The sequence below is a fragment of the Haliotis rufescens genome, unplaced genomic scaffold, assembly GCF_023055435.1.
Source record: "Haliotis rufescens isolate VD_foot unplaced genomic scaffold, xgHalRufe1.0.p SCAF_491, whole genome shotgun sequence".
NCBI classification, from domain to species: domain Eukaryota; kingdom Metazoa; phylum Mollusca; class Gastropoda; order Lepetellida; family Haliotidae; genus Haliotis; species Haliotis rufescens.
Window position 1 is genome coordinate 4,766 of NW_025964214.1, and position 19,524 is coordinate 24,289.

Here is a 19,524-nt window from a genome sequence, read left to right on the forward strand (position 1 = left end):
GCATTGACCTTAACCTTTGGGTTGCATAAAAAATAAGGACTGTGACGTGAAGAAGGCTTAAAAGAAGAACCCAAAATGTTAGTGAAGGACATTTTCAAATGCAAACATTTAGGGACTGGTAATTTATTATGGGGTATGTCATGAAAAGTGTTACGTGTGTTTTGAGGCCATCGAAAAAAGGATACATACAACGGTGGTTACGGGGAAGTTAGGGCTGGGACGGGTAACTCGGGTACTGAGTAGAACCCGGGTACCCACAGGACTACCCGGACCCGTGGTGAATCACGTCTTATATTGTTTAATGACAAAAAGACCGCCTCCGTGGTCTAATGGTAGAGCGTCCGCCCGGAGAGCGGAAGGTCCGGGGTTCGATCCCCAGCCGCGCCATACCAAAGACGTTAAAAGACGGTACTTGTTGTTACCCTGTCTGGCGCTAAAGGGGCTAAAACAAGGACTGGTCGGCTCGCTTTGCACGATACGATATACTTCTAAGCGTTTAGCGTTTAGATCTGAGCACACCTCCACAGAAGGCAATTAAGTATGATCAAAGTCCCAAGCGTGCGTCAATACATTCGACTCCCCTACAAAACACCTTTTTTTCATTTTGGTTATTAAAAATATTTACTGCACTTTTGAGAGAGGGTCTTTTGCCTATGCCTACAGACCCTATGGATTTTTAAAAAAAAGAAAAGAAATGACCTATTAAGGCGTTATTTTAAATTCGGAGAATGGAACCCCGCGGGTAATAAGGCCAAAATAAAAGTTACCAAAAGTTTTGTTGATATAGGGGTATTAGTCCCAAAGTCATGTTATTAATAAATAAGTCCTGGCGAGTAAACATTTCATCAACTCTTAAAACTAAATCCTTAGTAGTTATTCCCCCATCCACCCTCCATCCGCACACACACGCACGGACGTACGCACGCACCCAAGCAAGCAAGCATGCACGCACGCACATATACCACCTTTGTATATATATATATATGTATGCCTTTGGGTTAAACTATATTTCTATAAAAATATGAAAGCCGTAAAAGTTCCACAGAAAAGAAGCATTCCCACACTTCTGTCTGGGGTCATCCATAGCGTGCTACCTTGCATGGTGAATCCTTTTCCATACTATCTTGCATGTTTCAGTTTTAGGATTTCCAAGCACATGGTCGCCTTTTATTTACTTTCATAAAACCTCGTTTGATTGGTTGTTCTTTGTCAAGCGAATATTGATCTTTTATACAACTGCTCCATAACGTCAATGTTGTCATCATCTAAGGCACCATGATTTGTACAGTAAAGCTTTTTTCATCAAGCTAGGGTTGTGATATAATTGTAATAAAGCATGAATAATTGCACATTTATCACGAAATCGTGCATGAGATAATTTCTCATGGACCAATCAGATACATCGTTACATTGCCTCGCACCAAAACACAAACTACGCCATTTGTATTTCATGCGGGTAGACTGAGAACCAACAAAATGCTGTACCTGGAAGATTACTTGGAGAGTAAGTCTATTTAACGTAAAATTCTTATGCGGAATAAAATAAAGTGAACGTAATTATCTTGACACGTGCTATTTGCGTAGCCGAAATTGTCTGAACCCTGTCCAAACTGTGACCATCTGCTAGCTAACTCAGTTCTCATGCTCATTTCTTTTCAGTGATCGAAAATCTGCCCATGGAAATGCGAGAGAGGCTAACTGAAATGCGTGAAATGGATTTAGAAGTTCAAAGTAAGTCTTTGATTGCAATAGGTCAGTGCAAATAGTTTATTTATTTTGATTATGACCGGCAAATGTGAGTGAAGAGTTATCTGCCCCTGCAGGATTGCTTTCACTTCCGTGTTGTCTGCTTGTTTTGATGGAAAATGAGATGTCAGTCCAAATGGTATTTGTGTTTTTTACTTTATCTGTTTGATTGGCAGTTCAACAGTTTTATAGAAGTAATCTCGTCATTTTGTGCAAACGTGGTTTACTTAGGAGAATTTGTAAAATGTGTTTTTTTCCCTCTGAATTTCAGACAGAAGTTAACAGCTGTTAAAATAATGATTCTGGTTTTATGCAATATTTAGTAATTTTCAGCCATATCAGTTTGGTTTGCACATTTAGTCATTATTGTATTGGCCGCCGAGACAGAAACTACTTCTAAACAAAGAAATGTATAAAGGACTGATTGATTTTCCTCCCCAGGCACATTATGCAGGGGGATATAGTTTTTTATCCTCCCCAGGTATATTGTGCAGGGGGATATAGTTGACGCCTCGTCAGTCTGTCCATACATTCGTCAATACATTATTTTGTTTCCAGAGCACAACTCAAAAACTATATATTTTTTAACAAAAATTGGCAGATATATCAACAAATCAAACAGATCCTGAAGTGGTGCCTTTTGCTATTTACAGGTTGTTGGCGTTTATGTTTTTCTTGATTTTCATTGAAACAATTTGGACTTAGTCTCTAAAGGGGGGTGGATTTCATTTCCGGAGCACAACTAAAAAAACGTTCAATATCTTTCAACAAAACTGGGAGGATATATCAAACAGGCAAGAAGTTTGACTCTGACTCTGTTCATAGTGTTGAGTCTGTCTGGACCTTGTCTCTAAAACTAATACTCGCTAGGTATGCCTTCATGACACTTTGCACACATTAAGATCAGGTTGTCATCTCAGTACCTATTGCTATTAGGGATTTTTAAAATATATATATTTTAGTTACCATTTCCATGGCAACTAGTTTGACTTTGTCTCTGTTCATATTGGTGTGTACCTGACATAGAAATACCGAGTTCCGAATCCCAATTCCATGGTATTTTGTTTGGTAGCTCAATAACTTCTTATGTATACGGACACTGTCGGACAGTCAGATTTGACAGAAATTCTCTCATCAAGTCTGACTTAAAGAAACAAGTCAAATGATTTGTTCTTTCAAATTTGTGGGGACCAGGAAGATTTATTGTCACCTTCTGAGTTCTTTTGTATATTTCGGTAACTCAGTCTTCTAAGGCAATTCGCTGCTCAAAGTTGCGTCCTTCAGTTTGATTATATTTCTTGGTTGAGCACCATGCCCTTGCTCCTGGGTTTCACCAAAGTGGTAGAATCCTATTGTTGTGGGTTCAAATCCTAGAATCGTCCTGATTATGATTCTTGATTTATCAACACCACAGAGCTACAGATAAGCTGCGTATCTGCGTAAAATACGCTTCAGAAATGCAGAAATATGCAGTAAAATAAAATCCAAGCGTATCAAATACGCAACGAACATTACAGATAAGCTATAAAATTAAACTTGTGTGTATCATCAAAATATTGTGAAGTAACACTGCGTATTCGATTTGCAAATCAGCAAGTTATTTTGAAATTATAACTGGGCATTCCGTCAACCTTGCCAAACTCCACGATGACAGTTACATCATGATCATTTGCCATATTACTTTCTTGTGGAAGTATCGTGGTATTTGTGAGTCCTATAAAGCTCTCGAACCAACACGACAGCAGTTTGCAGAGACTTGATGAATAATGTGTTTTTAAATATTTAACTTAAATACCCACATGTGTAAAAACTAGTGGGTAACAGAAATTTGAATACCCAGATAGAATTACTGATACCCAATGATTATAAAATGCATGGGTAAAATACTCACAACACCAAAAGCTTATCTGGAGCTCTGACACCATGCCGATGCTTGTGGTGACACCAAAGTGGTAACTGTTGAATAACTGCTTCTCTTTGGCTCGCTCTACATTAAGCACATGGTATGTCGGAAAAACTGTTCAGCCAACTCACTGAATCACTTTTTGCTTTTGAAGATGCCCTTGACAGTCTGGAAGAAAGGGTCAAGACTTTTTTCACCAAATGTGTTACACCAAATGTGAAGCCTGAATGGAAAGAAGAACAATTTCAGAAAATAAAACAGGTACAGTATTTCCAGTTTGATGTGAATCTGAATAATTTGTTGTTGGAATCCAATTAAGAAAGATTTGTAACAAAGGTTTCATTGTCCAGTGTAAATAAATGTCACTAACTAGTTAATTGTAGACAGTTATGCAATCTAATTCTCCAATCCAGGGAAACTAATCTTCTATTTCATGTATTTATGTCTGATCACGGATTTGCCTGTATTAGTTAAGGTGGGGCCCAGATGATTCCCAATATTTAATTGTAAGGTTCCTGGTGTTGTGGGAGGGTCCAGCCATACTACTCAGTGACACGTCAAACTATGTTTTCTTTGATATGACATGGTATAACTTGATAAGTAATACATTTAGTTTTATTAAGAGACTGGCTCTTTTCAAACCACTGATAAAACTGATTCATGACTTTCATGTAGAATAATTAATTTTTGTGCATTATTTGGGACACAGAATGTATATATATTTTCCAAACAATGCACTTTTGCATAGTGGACACATATTTATTCAACACATAAGACCAAGATATGTAATCAAGCAATTCATGGATTTTCATTTTTTTAGTACTTACAATTTATATAGTTATGATTTTACATATATTTTAGGATTACTATAAGGCCAAAGAAGATGCAGATGAAAAAGTGCAGTTGGCTAATCATATATACGACTTGGTGAGTGTCAGCCTCAAGTAAACTGTTGGGTGCACAGATGTGTCTGAACAATTTTTTGCCCTGCTTTGTTGAAGATACTCAGTCAATGCAATTGTAGCTGTTAAAATGTAAAAAGGAAGTTTTTTCAATCTTTGCTATTTTTTATGTTCCACAAATAAACAATAACAAATGAGTGAGTAAACATGGTAAGTGAGTGTGTCCGCATTATTGTATCCTTATTATGAGAACCTGTCTGGACCAGACAAACCCTAGCTGTTGATCAATGCCACTGCGGTACAAAGAACATAGTTATTATAGGTTTTGATATGGTCATGGTTTTGCTTGTTCAGGTTGATAGGCATTTACGAAAGCTTGATCAAGAGCTGTCCAAATTCAAGATGGAACTAGAAGCAGATAATGCAGGAATCACAGAAGTATTAGAAAAGCGTAAGTACGACATTGATATCCTGGGACACAAACATGCATGATGTGTTTGTTATATATAAATATCATCATGTGAATAGAAAATTGTTTGACACAAATATCACAGAGTCAAAATTCCAAATTCTTAGGTTAAGTATTCACACTTTCACAACTGGTTGATTAAATTTAAGGATGTATTCCTAATTATGGCTTCCTCCTGTCAAATGATCCATCAACACCTACCTGAGAACATTCTATGGAAAGCACTGACAAATTATGAGCTCACCTGGTTCGAAGGACCAAGGAGAGCTTATGCCATACCGTGGCGTCCGTTGTCAGCCCGGCGTCCGTACGTCGTCAATTTATTCAAGCAACTTCTTCTTCTGAACCACAAATTGGAAATAAACAAAATTTTACTGGAAGCAGCCCTAGATGGTGGGGATTCAAAATTGTACAAATGGTAGCCCTGACCCCCCCAGGGGACTGAGGGCCGGGGCCAAATAGGGGTAAATTTGACTATATTGCTTTAAACGACTTCTTCTCTGGAACTAAGAGATAGATATCAACCATATTTGGTTGGAAGCATTCTCCAGTGGTGAGGATTCAAAATTGTACAAATGGTGGGGTTGACACAACCAAGGGGCCGAGGGGCGGGGCCAAATAGGGGTAATTTGGCGTTATTGCTTTAAACGACTTCTTCTCTGGAACCAAGAGAAAGATTTCAACAATATTTGGTTGGAAGCATTCTCCAATGATGGGGATTTAAATTGGAGAAATGGAGGGGCTGAACCACCTTACCAGATCAGGAAAGTGACAGTCGGAATGTGGTTTCTAATCATGCAACCTCAAAAAGGTTAACATAGGATATTCTGTCAAAATCATCAACTGTCCCTCGCTTCAATGGGAAAGACATTTGAATGGAAGATACTTTGCATAGCTTGTTGGAAGTACTGCCATACAATATCAGCCATCTATTAGACATCCTAGAATGTTCTTTTGTTCAGTTTTCATATTTTGAATCGAGAACTTTGTCGGAATATTTTTCAAAGGGTAATCTGGAATGGAAGTCGCCAGTTTGAAACTAGTGCCAATCTGCCGGAGAAAGCTGCTTTCTGATTGGCTTATGTCAACTTCTTGTCAGTCAAGTTCAAGACAGGTTGTTACATCATGTGAAAAGCTGCATAGCCATAATTTCCTACTCAATCTGTTACCATGGTAATATGAAGGTATTCATGTTTCTAGGATCTCTTGAGTTGGACAAGCCTCAGCCTCCTATCAGTAATCCACACAAGGCAGAAAGTAAGTAGCTTCTAGCATATGTCTATCTTGAACAAATCATCCCTTTTCATGTTAAAGAATAATAAGGATGCGTTATCTGTGACATCTTTGTGTTTGATGTTGCTGAATTTTGTATTGCATTATGGAAATATGTCCGAAGTGTTTAAACTTTGAAGTTGGCAAGTTGATTTTTCATCCTTTTTGGTCCTTATCCACGCTGAGTGTGTGAATATAGTATTACTGTATTTGAGTTTTTTGTACAGTGATTGAGCTTGAAGGATATCACCAAAAACCTGTTCATGAGTAATATGTAATTTGAATTCAAACTTTTCCACAATTCCTTTGTCGGGTAGATAATCACACATTAACATGTTCATCATCAATGATACCAATTCCATATTTTCTGTTTTGAAATGTTATTTCAACCCATGTTTGAAACAGGACATTTATATATACTACATGTTGAAAATGCAGAAAAAAGTAGCATCCAATTATTATTGATGATAGTTCAGTTTGAATGAACTCTCCAGTGGTCAGCGTTTTCTGATCCCAAAAACTTGTTTCAGGGAAGTTTGAGGTTAGTTAAGGCTTGACATATAAAAGGAACTTGTGTCATTTCCCCAATAGGAAACTACTTTGGTAATTTTGCAACCTTTTGTAGGTCGGACCTAAAATGGACATGCACTTTGTGAGGTTGCAAAATATATTGAATACAGCAAATGTCTTTTGGACTTGTTACAGAGAGACGACTACCTCAGACCTCTTCTCTGGTGACCAACCATGCCCCAGAGAAACGGCCAACCACCGAAGTGCTTTCAAAACTAGCAACAGAGGCAGCCAAGGAAGTTATTCGCCGGTCAGACTCTGCCGGGAACTCCCCTGCCATGGCCATGTTCAACTCCAGTGCAAGCTCATCCCCAATTGCATATAACTTAGGTGTGCACATTACAATGATTACTTGAATACATACTGCTTGAAAGTGTGATCGAGTTTAATGTTGACGAACACTCCTTCACTCACTTGATTACATAGCTTCAATGCTGAATTGTGAGCACAGAAAGGATTTCGATGTGATACATATCAAAGAACGTTAGACTGAGTAGTGTAACAAATCAAATTGGCTAATGAAAGTCAAGGGCGGGTAGTTTGAGATCGCGAGAACCATGGGAATGGATCCAGGGGTTAGTTTAGGTTTACCGAAATGAGAGCCCTGGAGATATGGAGGATGGTGTCAATAGAGCCCTTCTTTTCTGCTAGAATCAGGCCTGTTGATTGCTCAGATTGCTTCCTCTTCAACCAGACAGCCTTTGTAGGCTAGTGGACAGACCATCTGCCTAGAGACCCCTGAGGTCCGTGGATCGTAACCACTCTCTGCTACTATTGTGCACGCCAATTTAAACAACCATCCGACCACAGTAGACACTTAGCTTCTTCTCTATCCTCACATACACTCATGCAAGACAATCTGTCACGCCAGCCGGCACATGTTCACAAGATTTACCCAGCAGCCCCTGACATGCGCAGTGGGTCTAGTTTAGCTGACGATATTATGGCATCAACACGATCTCCTGGCCATATCATACGTTTAAAGATGGTACTTGTTGTTACCAGCCTTGGCGCATAGCATTTAGCATCTTCCCAAGTGCAAGGGAGTCAACTGTCTGTAAGAGTCCAGTTTCCATCCTTGCCAAACTAGTCTGCAATTCTGGAGTTATAAATTTGGTTGGACTAATGAGTGTATGCATTGTCCAATCAAAATTGCTTAACGATCTAGACATCCGGTTCGTAAAAACATGGAATTCAATGTGCAGATTTCGGTCCACTGCAGGATTTGTTTTTAATCAATGTGCTCAAGTGATTTCATACACTCCGAGGTAAGACCTGTTCTGTTACAATTTAGAAGCAAATGTAAGTGATATGAGAGATGGAATCTGATTGGTCAATAGGAGGAACGTAGAGGGGACAGAATTCATAATAGCCACTGGTGCTATGATCAAGTCACGGAATTCCAGTCTAGTTTGGCAAGGGTGGAAACTGGACTTTCAGAGTCAGTTGACACCCATGTCTTGGGAAGATGAGCATTAGAGGAATAAAACGAGGACTGGTCGGCTTGGGTTATCTAGTGGGCACAAGTCCGGAATAGTACAAACAGCCACACGCACTTGAAAATGCACGTCACTGTGTAAGAGCAATAATCTTTTGAAGCAATGTAAACCCCATTTCACCTCATTGTCCAGCTGAACCATTTGTTTTGTGACTGTCAGCCTGAAACAAACTTTTGTTGACTATCTAATACACCAAATTATGAAAGTATGCAATACAAGAAAACACAGCATAAGTCAGACTAGAGCAGATTTCTGAGATTAGAGATAATTTCTACCAACTTAAGTCAATTAAACCAACAAGGAGTGCAATGTTGCAACATTGAATCGATGGTAATAGCTCTGTTCTTTCCGACAGGTCATATTGGTGCTGGAAGCAATGCGGCCATAGCTGCTGCCGCGTCTCAGGCCATCGCCGCCACACAACAGGTGAGAGTAGGTGTCAATATATATCCCAGGTTATTTTCTAACTATCCTACATACAACTACTCTAAGTTCTCACTCTGCCTGCGTTACCTGTGGGGATTCCAGGTCAGGTAACCAGTACAACGCTTGTTGTAAGAGCCCACTTAAATTAGGATGGGGTGGACAGGCTCTGTGACTTGACCATCTTACCGTAATGGTGTGGCTTCTTGCTCATGCTTTCAGTCACTGGTTTGTCTGGTCCAGGTTGGATTATTTTCAGGCTGCCTTGCAATGGCTGGAATATTGCTGACTGTGCTGTTATGGTTACCAAGAATTTGTGATAAATTTTAAATTTCAGTATTGATAAATACACAGTTTGATTCCTTAAATACACTGTTGAGTTTATGGTGTTCATGTGAGTGTATGACATTAATGTGAGAGTATGAATTTGAATGTGTGTGCATGACATTAATGTGGGAGTGAGTTTATGGTGTTGATGTGAGTGTGTGGTGTGAGTGTGTGGTGTTCATGTGACCTAGAATCCCCACAGATGTGGGTCTGTTGTGTGGTGTTGATGTGGGTGTGTGGTGTGGTGTTGATGTGGGTCTGTTGTGTGGTGTTGATTTGGGTCTGTTGTGTGGTGTTGATTTGGGTCTGTTGTGTGGTGTTGATGTGGGTTTGTGGTGTTGGTGTGGGTGTGGGTGTGTGGTGTTGATTTGGTTGTGTGGTGTTGATGTGGGTCTGTTGTGTGATGTTGATGTGGGTGTGTGGTGTGAGTGTGTGGTGTTCATGTGACCTAGAATCCCCACTGATGTGGGTCTGTTGTGTGGTGTTGATGTGGGTGTGTGGTGTTGATGTTGGTCTGGTGTTGATGTTGGTCTGTTGTGTGGTGTTGATGTGGGTGTGTGGTGTTGATGTGGGTATGTTGTGTGGTGTTGATGTGGGTCTGGTGTTGATGTGGGTCTGTTGTGTGGTGTTGATGTGGGTCTGTTGTGTGGTGTTGATGTTGATCTGTTGTGTGGTGTTGATGTGGGTCTGGTGTTGATGTTGGTCTGTTGTGTGATGTTGATGTGGGTTTGTGGTGTTGATGTGGGTGTGTGGTGTTGATGTGGGTGTGTGGTGTTGATTTGGGTGTTTTGGTGTTGATTTGGGTGTGTGGTGTTGATGTGGGTCTGTTGTGTGATGTTGATGTGGGTGTGTGGTGTTGATGTGGGTCTGTTGTGTGATGTTGATGTGGGTTTGTGTTCACTTGGGTGTGTGGTGTTGATGTGGTTCTGTTGTGTGATGTTGATGTGGGTGTGTGGTGTTGATGTTGGTCTGTTGTGTGATGTTGATGTGGGTTTGAGGTGATTTGGGTGTGTGGTGTTGATGTGAGGTTTGGTTTGGGGTGAGTGTGTTGTGTTGATGTGGGTGTGTGGTGTTGATGTGGGTCTGTTGAGGTGATGTGACTATGATGATGTGAGTGTGTTGTGTTGATGTGGTTCTGTGGGTTTGATGTGGGTGTTTGGTGTTGATGTGGCTGTGTGGTGTTGATGTGAGAGTGTGGTGTTGATGTGGCTGTGTGGTGTTGATGTGAGTGTGTGGTGTTGATATGAGAGTGTGATGTTGATGTGGGTCTGTGGTGTTGATGTGACTATGATGTTGGTGTGAGTGTGGTGTTCACGTGAGTGTATGGTGTTGATGTGGGTCTGTTGTGTGGTGTTGATGTGGGTTTGTGGTGTTGATGTGGGTGTGTGGTGTTGATGTGAGTGTGTGGTGAGGTGTTGATGTGGGTCTGTTGTGTGGTGTTCATGTTGGGGTGTAGGGTAATGTAGGTCTGTGGTGTTGATGTAGGTTTGTGGTGTTGACGTCACTGTGGTGTTGACGTCACTGTGGTGTTGACGTCACTGTGGTGTTGGTGTGAGTGTGTAGTGTTGACGTTACTGTGATGTTTGTGTGAGTCTGTGGTGTTGACTTGAGTGTATGAAGGTGTTGATGTGGGTGTATGAAGGTGTTTATGTGGGTGTATGAAGGTGTTGATGTGGTTGTATGAAGGTGTTGATGTGAGTGTATGAAGGTGTTGATGTGAGTGTATGAAGGTGTTGATGTGGGTATATGAAGGTGTTGATGTGAGTGTATGAAGGTGTTGATGTGGGTATATGAAGGTGTTGATGTGAGTGTATGAAGGTGTTGATGTGAGTGTATGATGGTGTTGATGTGAGTGTATGAAGGTGTTGATGTGGGTGTATGAAGGTGTTGATGTGGGTGTATGAAGGTGCTGATGTGAGTGTATGAAGGTGTTGATGTGAGTGTATGAAGGTGTTGATGTGGTTGTATGAAGGTGTTGATGTGAGTGTATGAAAGTGTTGATGTGGGTGTATGAAGGTGTTGATGTGGGTGTATGAAGGTGTTGATGTGGGTGTATGAAGGTGTTGATGTGAGTGTATGAAGGTGTTGATGTGAGTGTATGATGGTGTTGATGTGGGTGTATGAAGGTGTTGATGTGAGTGTATGAAGGTGCTGATGTGAGTGTATGAAGGTGTTGATGTGAGTGTATGAAGGTGTTGATGTGGGTGTATGAAGGTGTTGATGTGAGTGTATGAAGGTGTTGATGTGGGTGTATGAAGGTGTTGATGTGAGTGTATGAAGGTGTTGATGTGGGTGTATGAAGGTGTTGATGTGAGTGTATGAAGGTGCTGATGTGAGTGTATGAAGGTGTTGATGTGGGTGTATGAAGGTGTTGATGTGGGTGTATGAAGGTGTTGACTTGAGTGTATGAAGGTGCTGATGTGAGTGTATGAAGGTGTTGATGTGAGTGTATGAAGGTGCTGATGTGAGTGTATGAAGGTGTTGATGTGGGTGTATGAAGGTGTTGATGTGGGTGTATGAAGGTGTTGATGTGAGTGTATGAAGGTGTTGATGTGGGTGTATGAAGGTGTTGATGTGAGTGTATGAAGGTGTTGATGTGGGTGTATGAAGGTGCTGATGTGAGTGTATGAAGGTGTTGATGTGGGTGTATGAAGGTGTTGATGTGAGTGTATGAAGGTGCTGATGTGGGTGTATGAAGGTGTTGATGTGGGTGTATGATGGTGTTGATGTGGGTGTATGAAGGTGTTGACTTGAGTGTATGAAGGTGCTGATGTGAGTGTATGAAGGCGTTGATGTGGGTGTATGAAGGTGCTGATGTGAGTGTATGAAGGCGTTGATGTGAGTGTATGAAGGTGCTGATGTGGGTGTATGAAGGTGTTGATGTGAGTGTATGAAGGTGCTGATGTGAGTGTATGAAGGTGTTGATGTGGGTGTATGAAGGTGTTGATGTGAGTGTATGAAGGTGCTGATGTGAGTGTAGGAAGGTGTTGATGTGAGTGTATGAAGGTGTTGATGTGGGTGTATGAAGGTGTTGATGTGAGTGTATGAAGGTGTTGATGTGAGTGTATGAAGGTGTTGATGTGGGTGTATGAAGGTGTTGATGTGAGTGTATGAAGGTGCTGATGTGAGTGTATGAAGGTGCTGATGTGAGTGTATGAAGGTGTTGATGTGAGTGTATGAAGGTGCTGATGTGAGTGTATGAAGGTTAATGTGAGTGTATGAAGGTGTTGATGTGGGTGTATGAAGGTGCTGATGTGAGTGTATGAAGGTGTTGATGTGAGTGTATGAAGGTGTTGATGTGAGTGTATGAAGGTGTTGATGTGAGTGTATGAAGGTGTTGATGTGGGTGTATGAAGGTGTTGATGTGAGTGTATGAAGGTGTTGATGTGGGTGTATGAAGGTGTTGATGTGGGTGTATGATGGTGTTGATGTGGGTGTATGAAGGTGTTGATGTGAGTGTATGAAGGTGTTGATGTGAGTGTATGATGGTGTTGATGTGGGTGTATGAAGGTGTTGATGTGAGTGTATGAAGGTGCTGATGTGAGTGTATGAAGGTGTTGATGTGAGTGTATGAAGGTGTTGATGTGGGTGTATGAAGGTGTTGATGTGAGTGTATGAAGGTGTTGATGTGGGTGTATGAAGGTGTTGATGTGGGTGTATGAAGGTGTTGATGTGGGTGTATGAAGGTGTTGATGTGAGTGTGTGAAGGTGCTTATGTGAGTGTATGAAGGTGTTGATGTGGGTGTATGAAGGTGTTGATGTGGGTGTATGAAGGTGTTGATGTGAGTGTATGAAGGTGCTGATGTGAGTGTATGAAGGTGCTGATGTGAGTGTATGAAGGTGCTGATGTGAGTGTATGAAGGTGTTGATGTGGGTGTATGAAGGTGTTGATGTGGGTGTATGAAGGTGTTGATTTGAGTGTATGAAGGTGTTGATGTGGGTGTATGAAGGTGTTGATGTGAGTGTATGAAGGTGTTGATGTGAGTGTATGAAGGTGCTGATGTGAGTGTATGAAGGTGTTGATGTGGGTGTATGAAGGTGTTGATGTGAGTGTATGAAGGTGCTGATGTGAGTGTATGAAGGTGTTGATGTGGGTGTATGATGGTGTTGATGTGGGTGTATGAAGGTGTTGACTTGAGTGTATGAAGGTGTTGATGTGAGTGTATGAAGGCGTTGATGTGGGTGTATGAAGGTGCTGATGTGAGTGTATGAAGGCGTTGATGTGAGTGTATGAAGGTGCTGATGTGGGTGTATGAAGGTGTTGATGTGAGTGTATGAAGGTGCTGATGTGAGTGTATGAAGGTGTTGATGTGAGTGTATGAAGGTGTTGATGTGAGTGTATGAAGGTGTTGATGTGAGTGTATGAAGGTGTTGATGTGGGTGTATGAAGGTGTTGATGTGAGTGTATGAAGGTGTTGATGTGGGTGTATGAAGGTGTTGATGTGAGTGTATGAAGGTGTTGATGTGAGTGTATGAAGGTGTTGATGTGGGTGTATGAAGGTGTTGATGTGAGTGTATGAAGGTGCTGATGTGAGTGTATGAAGGTGCTGATGTGAGTGTATGAAGGTGTTGATGTGAGTGTATGAAGGTGCTGATGTGAGTGTATGAAGGTGTTGATGTGGGTGTATGGTAGAGAGTGTATGTTTCCCCTTGCCATACAGATGCAGCAAGGTCGGAGGACCTCCAGTATGAAAGCCAGCTATGACCTTATGGGTCGCCCAATTCCTGTGGTTGCCAAAGATTTGTCCTTGAGCTTTCCTGCACAGACATCTGCTCCAACCACTCCAGACTCAACACCCAGATCCTCCAGAACAAAGAAGTAAGTAAATGTGAAGCTGGCAGGGTCTTGTATGCACACCTATTTTCTGAAAGAAGAAATCTTTGATTTTCAAATGCAGAAGTGGTGTGAAGTCATGCTCGGCGCAACTCTGCTAAACCCCATGCAGAAATTAGTGTGCTTCTAGTAATCTGGGAGGCGGTTGGGTAACCTAGTGGTTAAAGCGTTCGCTCCTCATGCCAAAGACCCGGGTTCGATTTTCAACATGGGTACAATGTGTGAAGCCCATCTCTAGTGTCCCCAGTCGGGATATTGCTGGAATATTGCTAAAAGCGGCGTAAAACCATACTCACTCACCAACTCTAATAATCCGGCATATTATGTCCTATCAACTCCCTCCAGAGGTTTTTTACCATATATCTGTAAGTAGTTGTTACGATTCAATGTGACACTAAGAAATTGTTTTTGACTAAGCTTAGGGATTCAATGAGGCCTGCTTAGATGCCAACATTTGGCCCCAAGTCTGCAGCGTACATCAGTAATAAATTCCCAAATTTAGTTTCTCATTTCCCAATTCATGTTGTGTTGAAATAACTAACTTATGGCTTTGTACAGGTGACTTGTATTTCACTGATAATTGGAGCAAATTTAGGATTTTTCCCCTCAAGGGCCCCATTTGTAATCCTGTATAAATCCCTGATGCTGTGAAGAACATTTTACCTGGGTTTTGGAATGTTCCTATGTCTGTTCATATGAGTGGCATTGTTCATGTGACAGCTGAACAGCTGAACGGCCCCCCAGTAAGGAAGTTATGTTCACCAGGAGTGCTTAGAACTTTGTTATTATGGAGTTTGTTTCAAAGTTGTACAGCATTAGGCATATGTTTCCTCAAAGTGGAGTCATTAATCTCGAAGTGAGTGTGACTTGTTATATGGGTGGCTAAAGGCATTGGACTAAGTTGAGCTGTATTAGATGACATTAAAGGTGAAAGATCGATACAGGTAAATATTGATTTGGTAAAGTCAAAATGGCTTATGGTACATGTTTCTAGTGGGAAAGTTTGGGGCATTCAGCAATAGGTGGAGATAGGGATGCTTCTATTTTTGACAGACCAAAGCTGATTAATAGAAAAAAAATCTGTAAACCAGTAAATAAAAAATATGGCTTTAGTTTAGATGTCCTAAACGCTGCTGTGTCCAAGGACGATGGTTTAATGATTTTGATGATTATCTTTGCAAACCTTAGGCAACATTTAATATATATTTTTTCAGACCCACAACAAAAGCTGCCGCCCTTGCCCAACAGCACACCACCCAGCCTGCCCCTCCGGCAGCAGTGGCTGCACCCATACCACCCCCGGTGCCTCCTGTGGCACCACCCCCTGCCGTGGTCCCAGAACCTGTGGAAGACTACAATAGTGACCTCCAGGTGGATGACTGGAGCAGTGATCCCAATGAGCCACGCTACTGTCTGTGCAACCAGGTGTCGTACGGAGACATGGTGGGCTGTGATAATGATGATGTAAGTATCGCCCACTCTGCTGCTCTTCCTCCTCAGATCCCCATGGTATCCATGGCATCCCGGGGTAAAATAGGTCCACACCACGTAGTTGCTAAGAGGCACCTTAAGTGGATTGGGTGGTTAGGCTCGGTGACATGGTTATTTCTTCTCATCATACCTGATGGCTTGCCACAGTAACAATTATTATCCCTCGTCAAAATTGGTCCCCTCATTAATTTTTTTTGCTCCGTGCTTTTCAACTTAGTGCATACTGTGTGAAATGGGGACAAGTTTTCTCAGAAACTATTTAAATTACATGAATGAAAGTTTATCTAAGAGATTCTTGTCAAAACTGAGTTTGAAAATTTGTCCTGTAAATTATTTTTTTACATAGTTACAGCCCTTGGTCCATATTATTTTACTGTGGCTGCAATGGTGACAAGTTTTCTCAGAAACTATTGAGTTAGCTTATCTAAGAGACACTTATCAAGACTCAGTTATATTTTCCAGAGGGGCATTTTGTGTGTATTAATTTCACATTTAATCTTTTTTTCTGATGACATAAAGTGACCCAAGTGCCTATCAAAATTCAAATGTGCCCCATGGCGGGCGATAGTGATATCGCTGTTTTCTTTGTTCATATTGTTCACTAGCTTCGTGCATGTGACAACGTGTAAGCCTAATTTCTGCCAGTCATAGAATTCATCCTTATTATCATTCTTGGTTTGTCAGCACAATACCCATGCTCATGGGTTTCACAAAAGTTTTTAAATGTCAAAGATACATACAATAATTGTTTCATCCCTTATGATAACCTGTCTTTCCTTCTCAGTGTCCTATCGAGTGGTTCCACTATGGCTGTGTGGGTCTGACACAAGCACCAAAAGGCAAGTGGTACTGCCCGCAGTGTACAGCCGCCATGAAGAGGCGGGGCAGGAGGTGACAGCCTCACAGCCAGGAGAGAATGTGGACTTTTGTGTTGTGTGGATATCCTGACTGGATAAAAGTGGCTGTATGTGTGATGATGTTGTTGTGCCTCTGTGGACAGTGTACAGAGCAGTGTCTACTCGAGAACTAAGTATAATAGAGACGTGTCTGCTTGGGAACCAAGTGTAACAGTGGCGACTGCTTGAGAACTGACAGAGATGCATCTACTCTGGAACTAACAGAGCTGCGTCTACTTGGGAACTAACGGAATGGCATCTACTCTGGAACTAACGGAATGGTGTCTACTTGGGAACTAACGGAATGGCGTCTACTTGGGAACTAATGGAGTTGCATCTACTTGGGAACTAACGGAATGGCGTCTACTTGGGAATTAACGGAGCAGCGTCTGCTTGGGAACTAATGGAGTGGCTTCTACTCAGGAACTAGTGTGGCTGTATGTGTACTTGTGCTGTTGAAGGTCCTCTGAAGACTGTCTCTACTTTGGAACTGGAACTAGCTTCCATTTAGTGAGTGATGTTTGTGGATGATGGATGTGGGAGTTTCTTCAGTGGATAATGTGATGGTGTTCTTCATACAAGGATGCTTGGATGTCCGAAATGGACAAATACGATGATTATGTGTAAAAATCTTTTTCAGAATGTAACATCATTGTGATCCCACCGACAATTTTGTATCACATTTCTCTGCTTGTCATTCTGTCGTGTTACCCCATGTAATTTGTTACAGCTGTTTGTTACCGACTTTGTCAACATTCAATATCCTGGTATTACTCTTTCAACACATGTCCTGCATCTGCTTACTGAAAGATGAACATGTCCTGGTTCCAGTTACAAATACATTTCCAATCTAATACTAACCAGTAACTGGCTGTATTTTTTTCAGATTAGTCTATCAAGCCCAAGACTGTTCAAAAACCTTCCTTCACCGTTCTTATGGTTCCTTATTTGTCAGCACCATACCCATGCACTTGGGTTTCATCAAATTAGTAAAAAACATTTACCAGCACAGATTCGGGTTTTCCTTCCGCATGTTGACACAATGCTGCATTACACCCAGGTCACTCACTGACTCTATCCAAACTTTTTCACACCAAATAGCTCACACTGACACTGGTTTACAAGTCAGAGAATTTAATAGATTTGTTTTCTGGATAGTAGTTAAGGGAACTTAATGCAACCCCAACAATGGCAGTCTTATGTTTCACTTCATGCAATATATCCTGATTCATCTCTCGTCTTCTGTTACCATTGTTACAGTATGCTGCCTCATGGTTGCTGATAAAGTATGTGTCTTGATAATTATGATACTGGTACTGATGGCATGGCAGTGTCCTGAAGAAACTTTGGATTAAGAATCAGGATTGAAACTTGACCTTGATAAACCAAGCCATGACTATGAATGACAAATCAATTTGTTCACAAAATATGCTTTTTCAATCCAATCTGGGTGGCCTAGAATAGTAATAGTAAATACATGTACAGTCGGATTCCCTTGGTGTTTAAAACATGTAACCACAGCATGAGAAAGAGAATGAGTTGGCTGGGAAAACCATGTGTTCAGCATGTGTAGGTCAATCAGCATGAAAAGCATGATAACCCAGATTGTTGAGAGGTGACCATGGTGATGCTAGGTGTGTTGGGGTGAATAGTTTTTTAGAAGCTGGAAACCTTTGTTTTGGCACGTTTCCACTTGGGATCGAAAGAATAATGAGAAATTCATAGTGTGAAATTGGATAAATATTATAAATATACAATTTATTGTAACATTTACAATTAATCATTCAAGCATCCTGATGTATTGCAACATTTGCAAGATTTGCAATACCTGGATATTTCCAGACAATTGATTTAACATGATTTAACCTCCAAACAAAACATCAAACATGATACTTGGAACCAGGACATGTATGTAGGCTTAAGAGCTGCGTGCCCAGAGGCGTCTGTGTGATTGGTGTTCGAATGTCTCGTGTTGTGCAGTTGCGTGTGTAGCAAGTGAACAAGAAGCGAACAAGTGTGCAAATGGTTGTTTAATGCTGGACACTTCTATGAAGTGGGCCACGCATGTTACTGTTGTGACATGTTTACTCTAGGAACATAATACAGATATTTATTCTTTCCATTAGAAGCATCAACAATGTTCATCAGGAACATCGTGGGGGAAGTTGGTGAGAGGTACTACCCACTGTTGTCAGGACACTATGTAGTGCTTCCATTTGGAAAGTCAACTTTCGCTGCAACTTGTGATAACAATAAACTACTTTCTATTTCACGCTGGCTTTGTTCTTGTGTTGTGGACCTTGTCAGCAGGCTGGAATTACCAGTACGCTCTTTGGGATTCTGGACAGAATGCATGGAATAGATTCCATGTATATCATCAAATACACAGTCTACCAGCAGAAATACCAAAATACTGCGTCTTTTTGAGAAGATTTTACTCCTTATTTACACTGTTATGATGACATCAGGCTTTTGTTGTTGCAGCTGTTCAATGACCATTTTGAAGGAGAATTATAAACAAGTAAAACTGACACAACGATAGGTCATTATGCAATATTATAGAGAAATTATATATCAACCATAAGATGACCTCATCCGTGGTCTAGTGGTAGAGCGGAAGGTCCGGGGTTCAATCCCCTTCCGCGTCATACCAAACGACGTTAAATGATGGTACTTGTTACCCCGTCTGGCGCTCGGCATTAAGGGGCTGAAACAAAGACTGGGCGGCTCGGAGTCAGTATACTGTGTCTGAGTGGGGTATTCATGTTAAACTGCGGCATGGTATCTCAGTGAGCTAGCACTATAAATCGGCATCAGTCCGGACTAGTACAAGCAGCCACACACACACGTACATGCACGTCGCTAAATAAGTGAAATAATCTTAGACGCGACGTTAAATCCCATTTCACCTCACCTTATGTCGGAAACATAACTCGAATCATACGTCCACGTAGAGAACGCAAAAAAGTGAAAGACGTGCTGCTTGGGCAGTCGAACTACACGCGCAATAAGGGTATATAAATGATACGGACGGAATGTCAGACACTCACACTAATACAAAACCGCGTCAGAAATGTCACGACTGACACCCAAACAATTTGAGCGGGCACTTGGTATGATACAGATGGGAGCCACCCCTGCCCACATTGCTGGAGCTTTTGGTTGCTCCCGTGTTGATGTAACTAACCTGAT

The 19,524-nt window shown here is 41.3% G+C and overlaps 1 protein-coding gene across 2 annotated transcripts; it reads left to right on the forward strand.

The window, feature by feature from the left end:
• The first annotated feature begins 1,301 nt into the window (after nucleotides 1-1,301).
• LOC124120662 (inhibitor of growth protein 3-like) lies at nucleotides 1,302-18,604 on the forward strand. 2 transcript variants are annotated; one of them, XM_046483537.2, is made up of 11 exons: nucleotides 1,302-1,504; nucleotides 1,660-1,731; nucleotides 3,804-3,910; nucleotides 4,511-4,576; nucleotides 4,906-5,002; nucleotides 6,221-6,277; nucleotides 6,998-7,192; nucleotides 8,717-8,793; nucleotides 13,773-13,930; nucleotides 15,160-15,409; nucleotides 16,221-18,604. In XM_046483537.2, the coding sequence occupies exons 1-11, from the start codon at nucleotides 1,477-1,479 to the stop codon at nucleotides 16,329-16,331; spliced, it is 1,218 nt and encodes a 405-aa protein (XP_046339493.1). In that variant the 5' UTR covers nucleotides 1,302-1,476; the 3' UTR covers nucleotides 16,332-18,604. The 2 variants fall into 2 exon arrangements, with proteins under 2 accessions (XP_046339493.1, XP_046339494.1); XM_046483538.2 differs by having other exon boundaries at nucleotides 1,305-1,504; nucleotides 8,717-8,787.
• The last annotated feature ends 920 nt before the right edge of the window (nucleotides 18,605-19,524 follow it).

Excerpts from the sequence above, each read along its gene's own strand:
- LOC124120662 (XM_046483537.2), top strand. The coding sequence starts at position 1,477 with ATGCTGTACCTGGAAGATTACTTGGAGA. Across the intron at positions 1,505-1,659 it reads CCTGGAAGATTACTTGGAGA|TGATCGAAAATCTGCCCATG; the intron begins GTAAGTCTATTT and ends ATTTCTTTTCAG. Across the intron at positions 8,794-13,772 it reads CCGCCACACAACAGGTGAGA|ATGCAGCAAGGTCGGAGGAC; the intron begins GTAGGTGTCAAT and ends CTTGCCATACAG.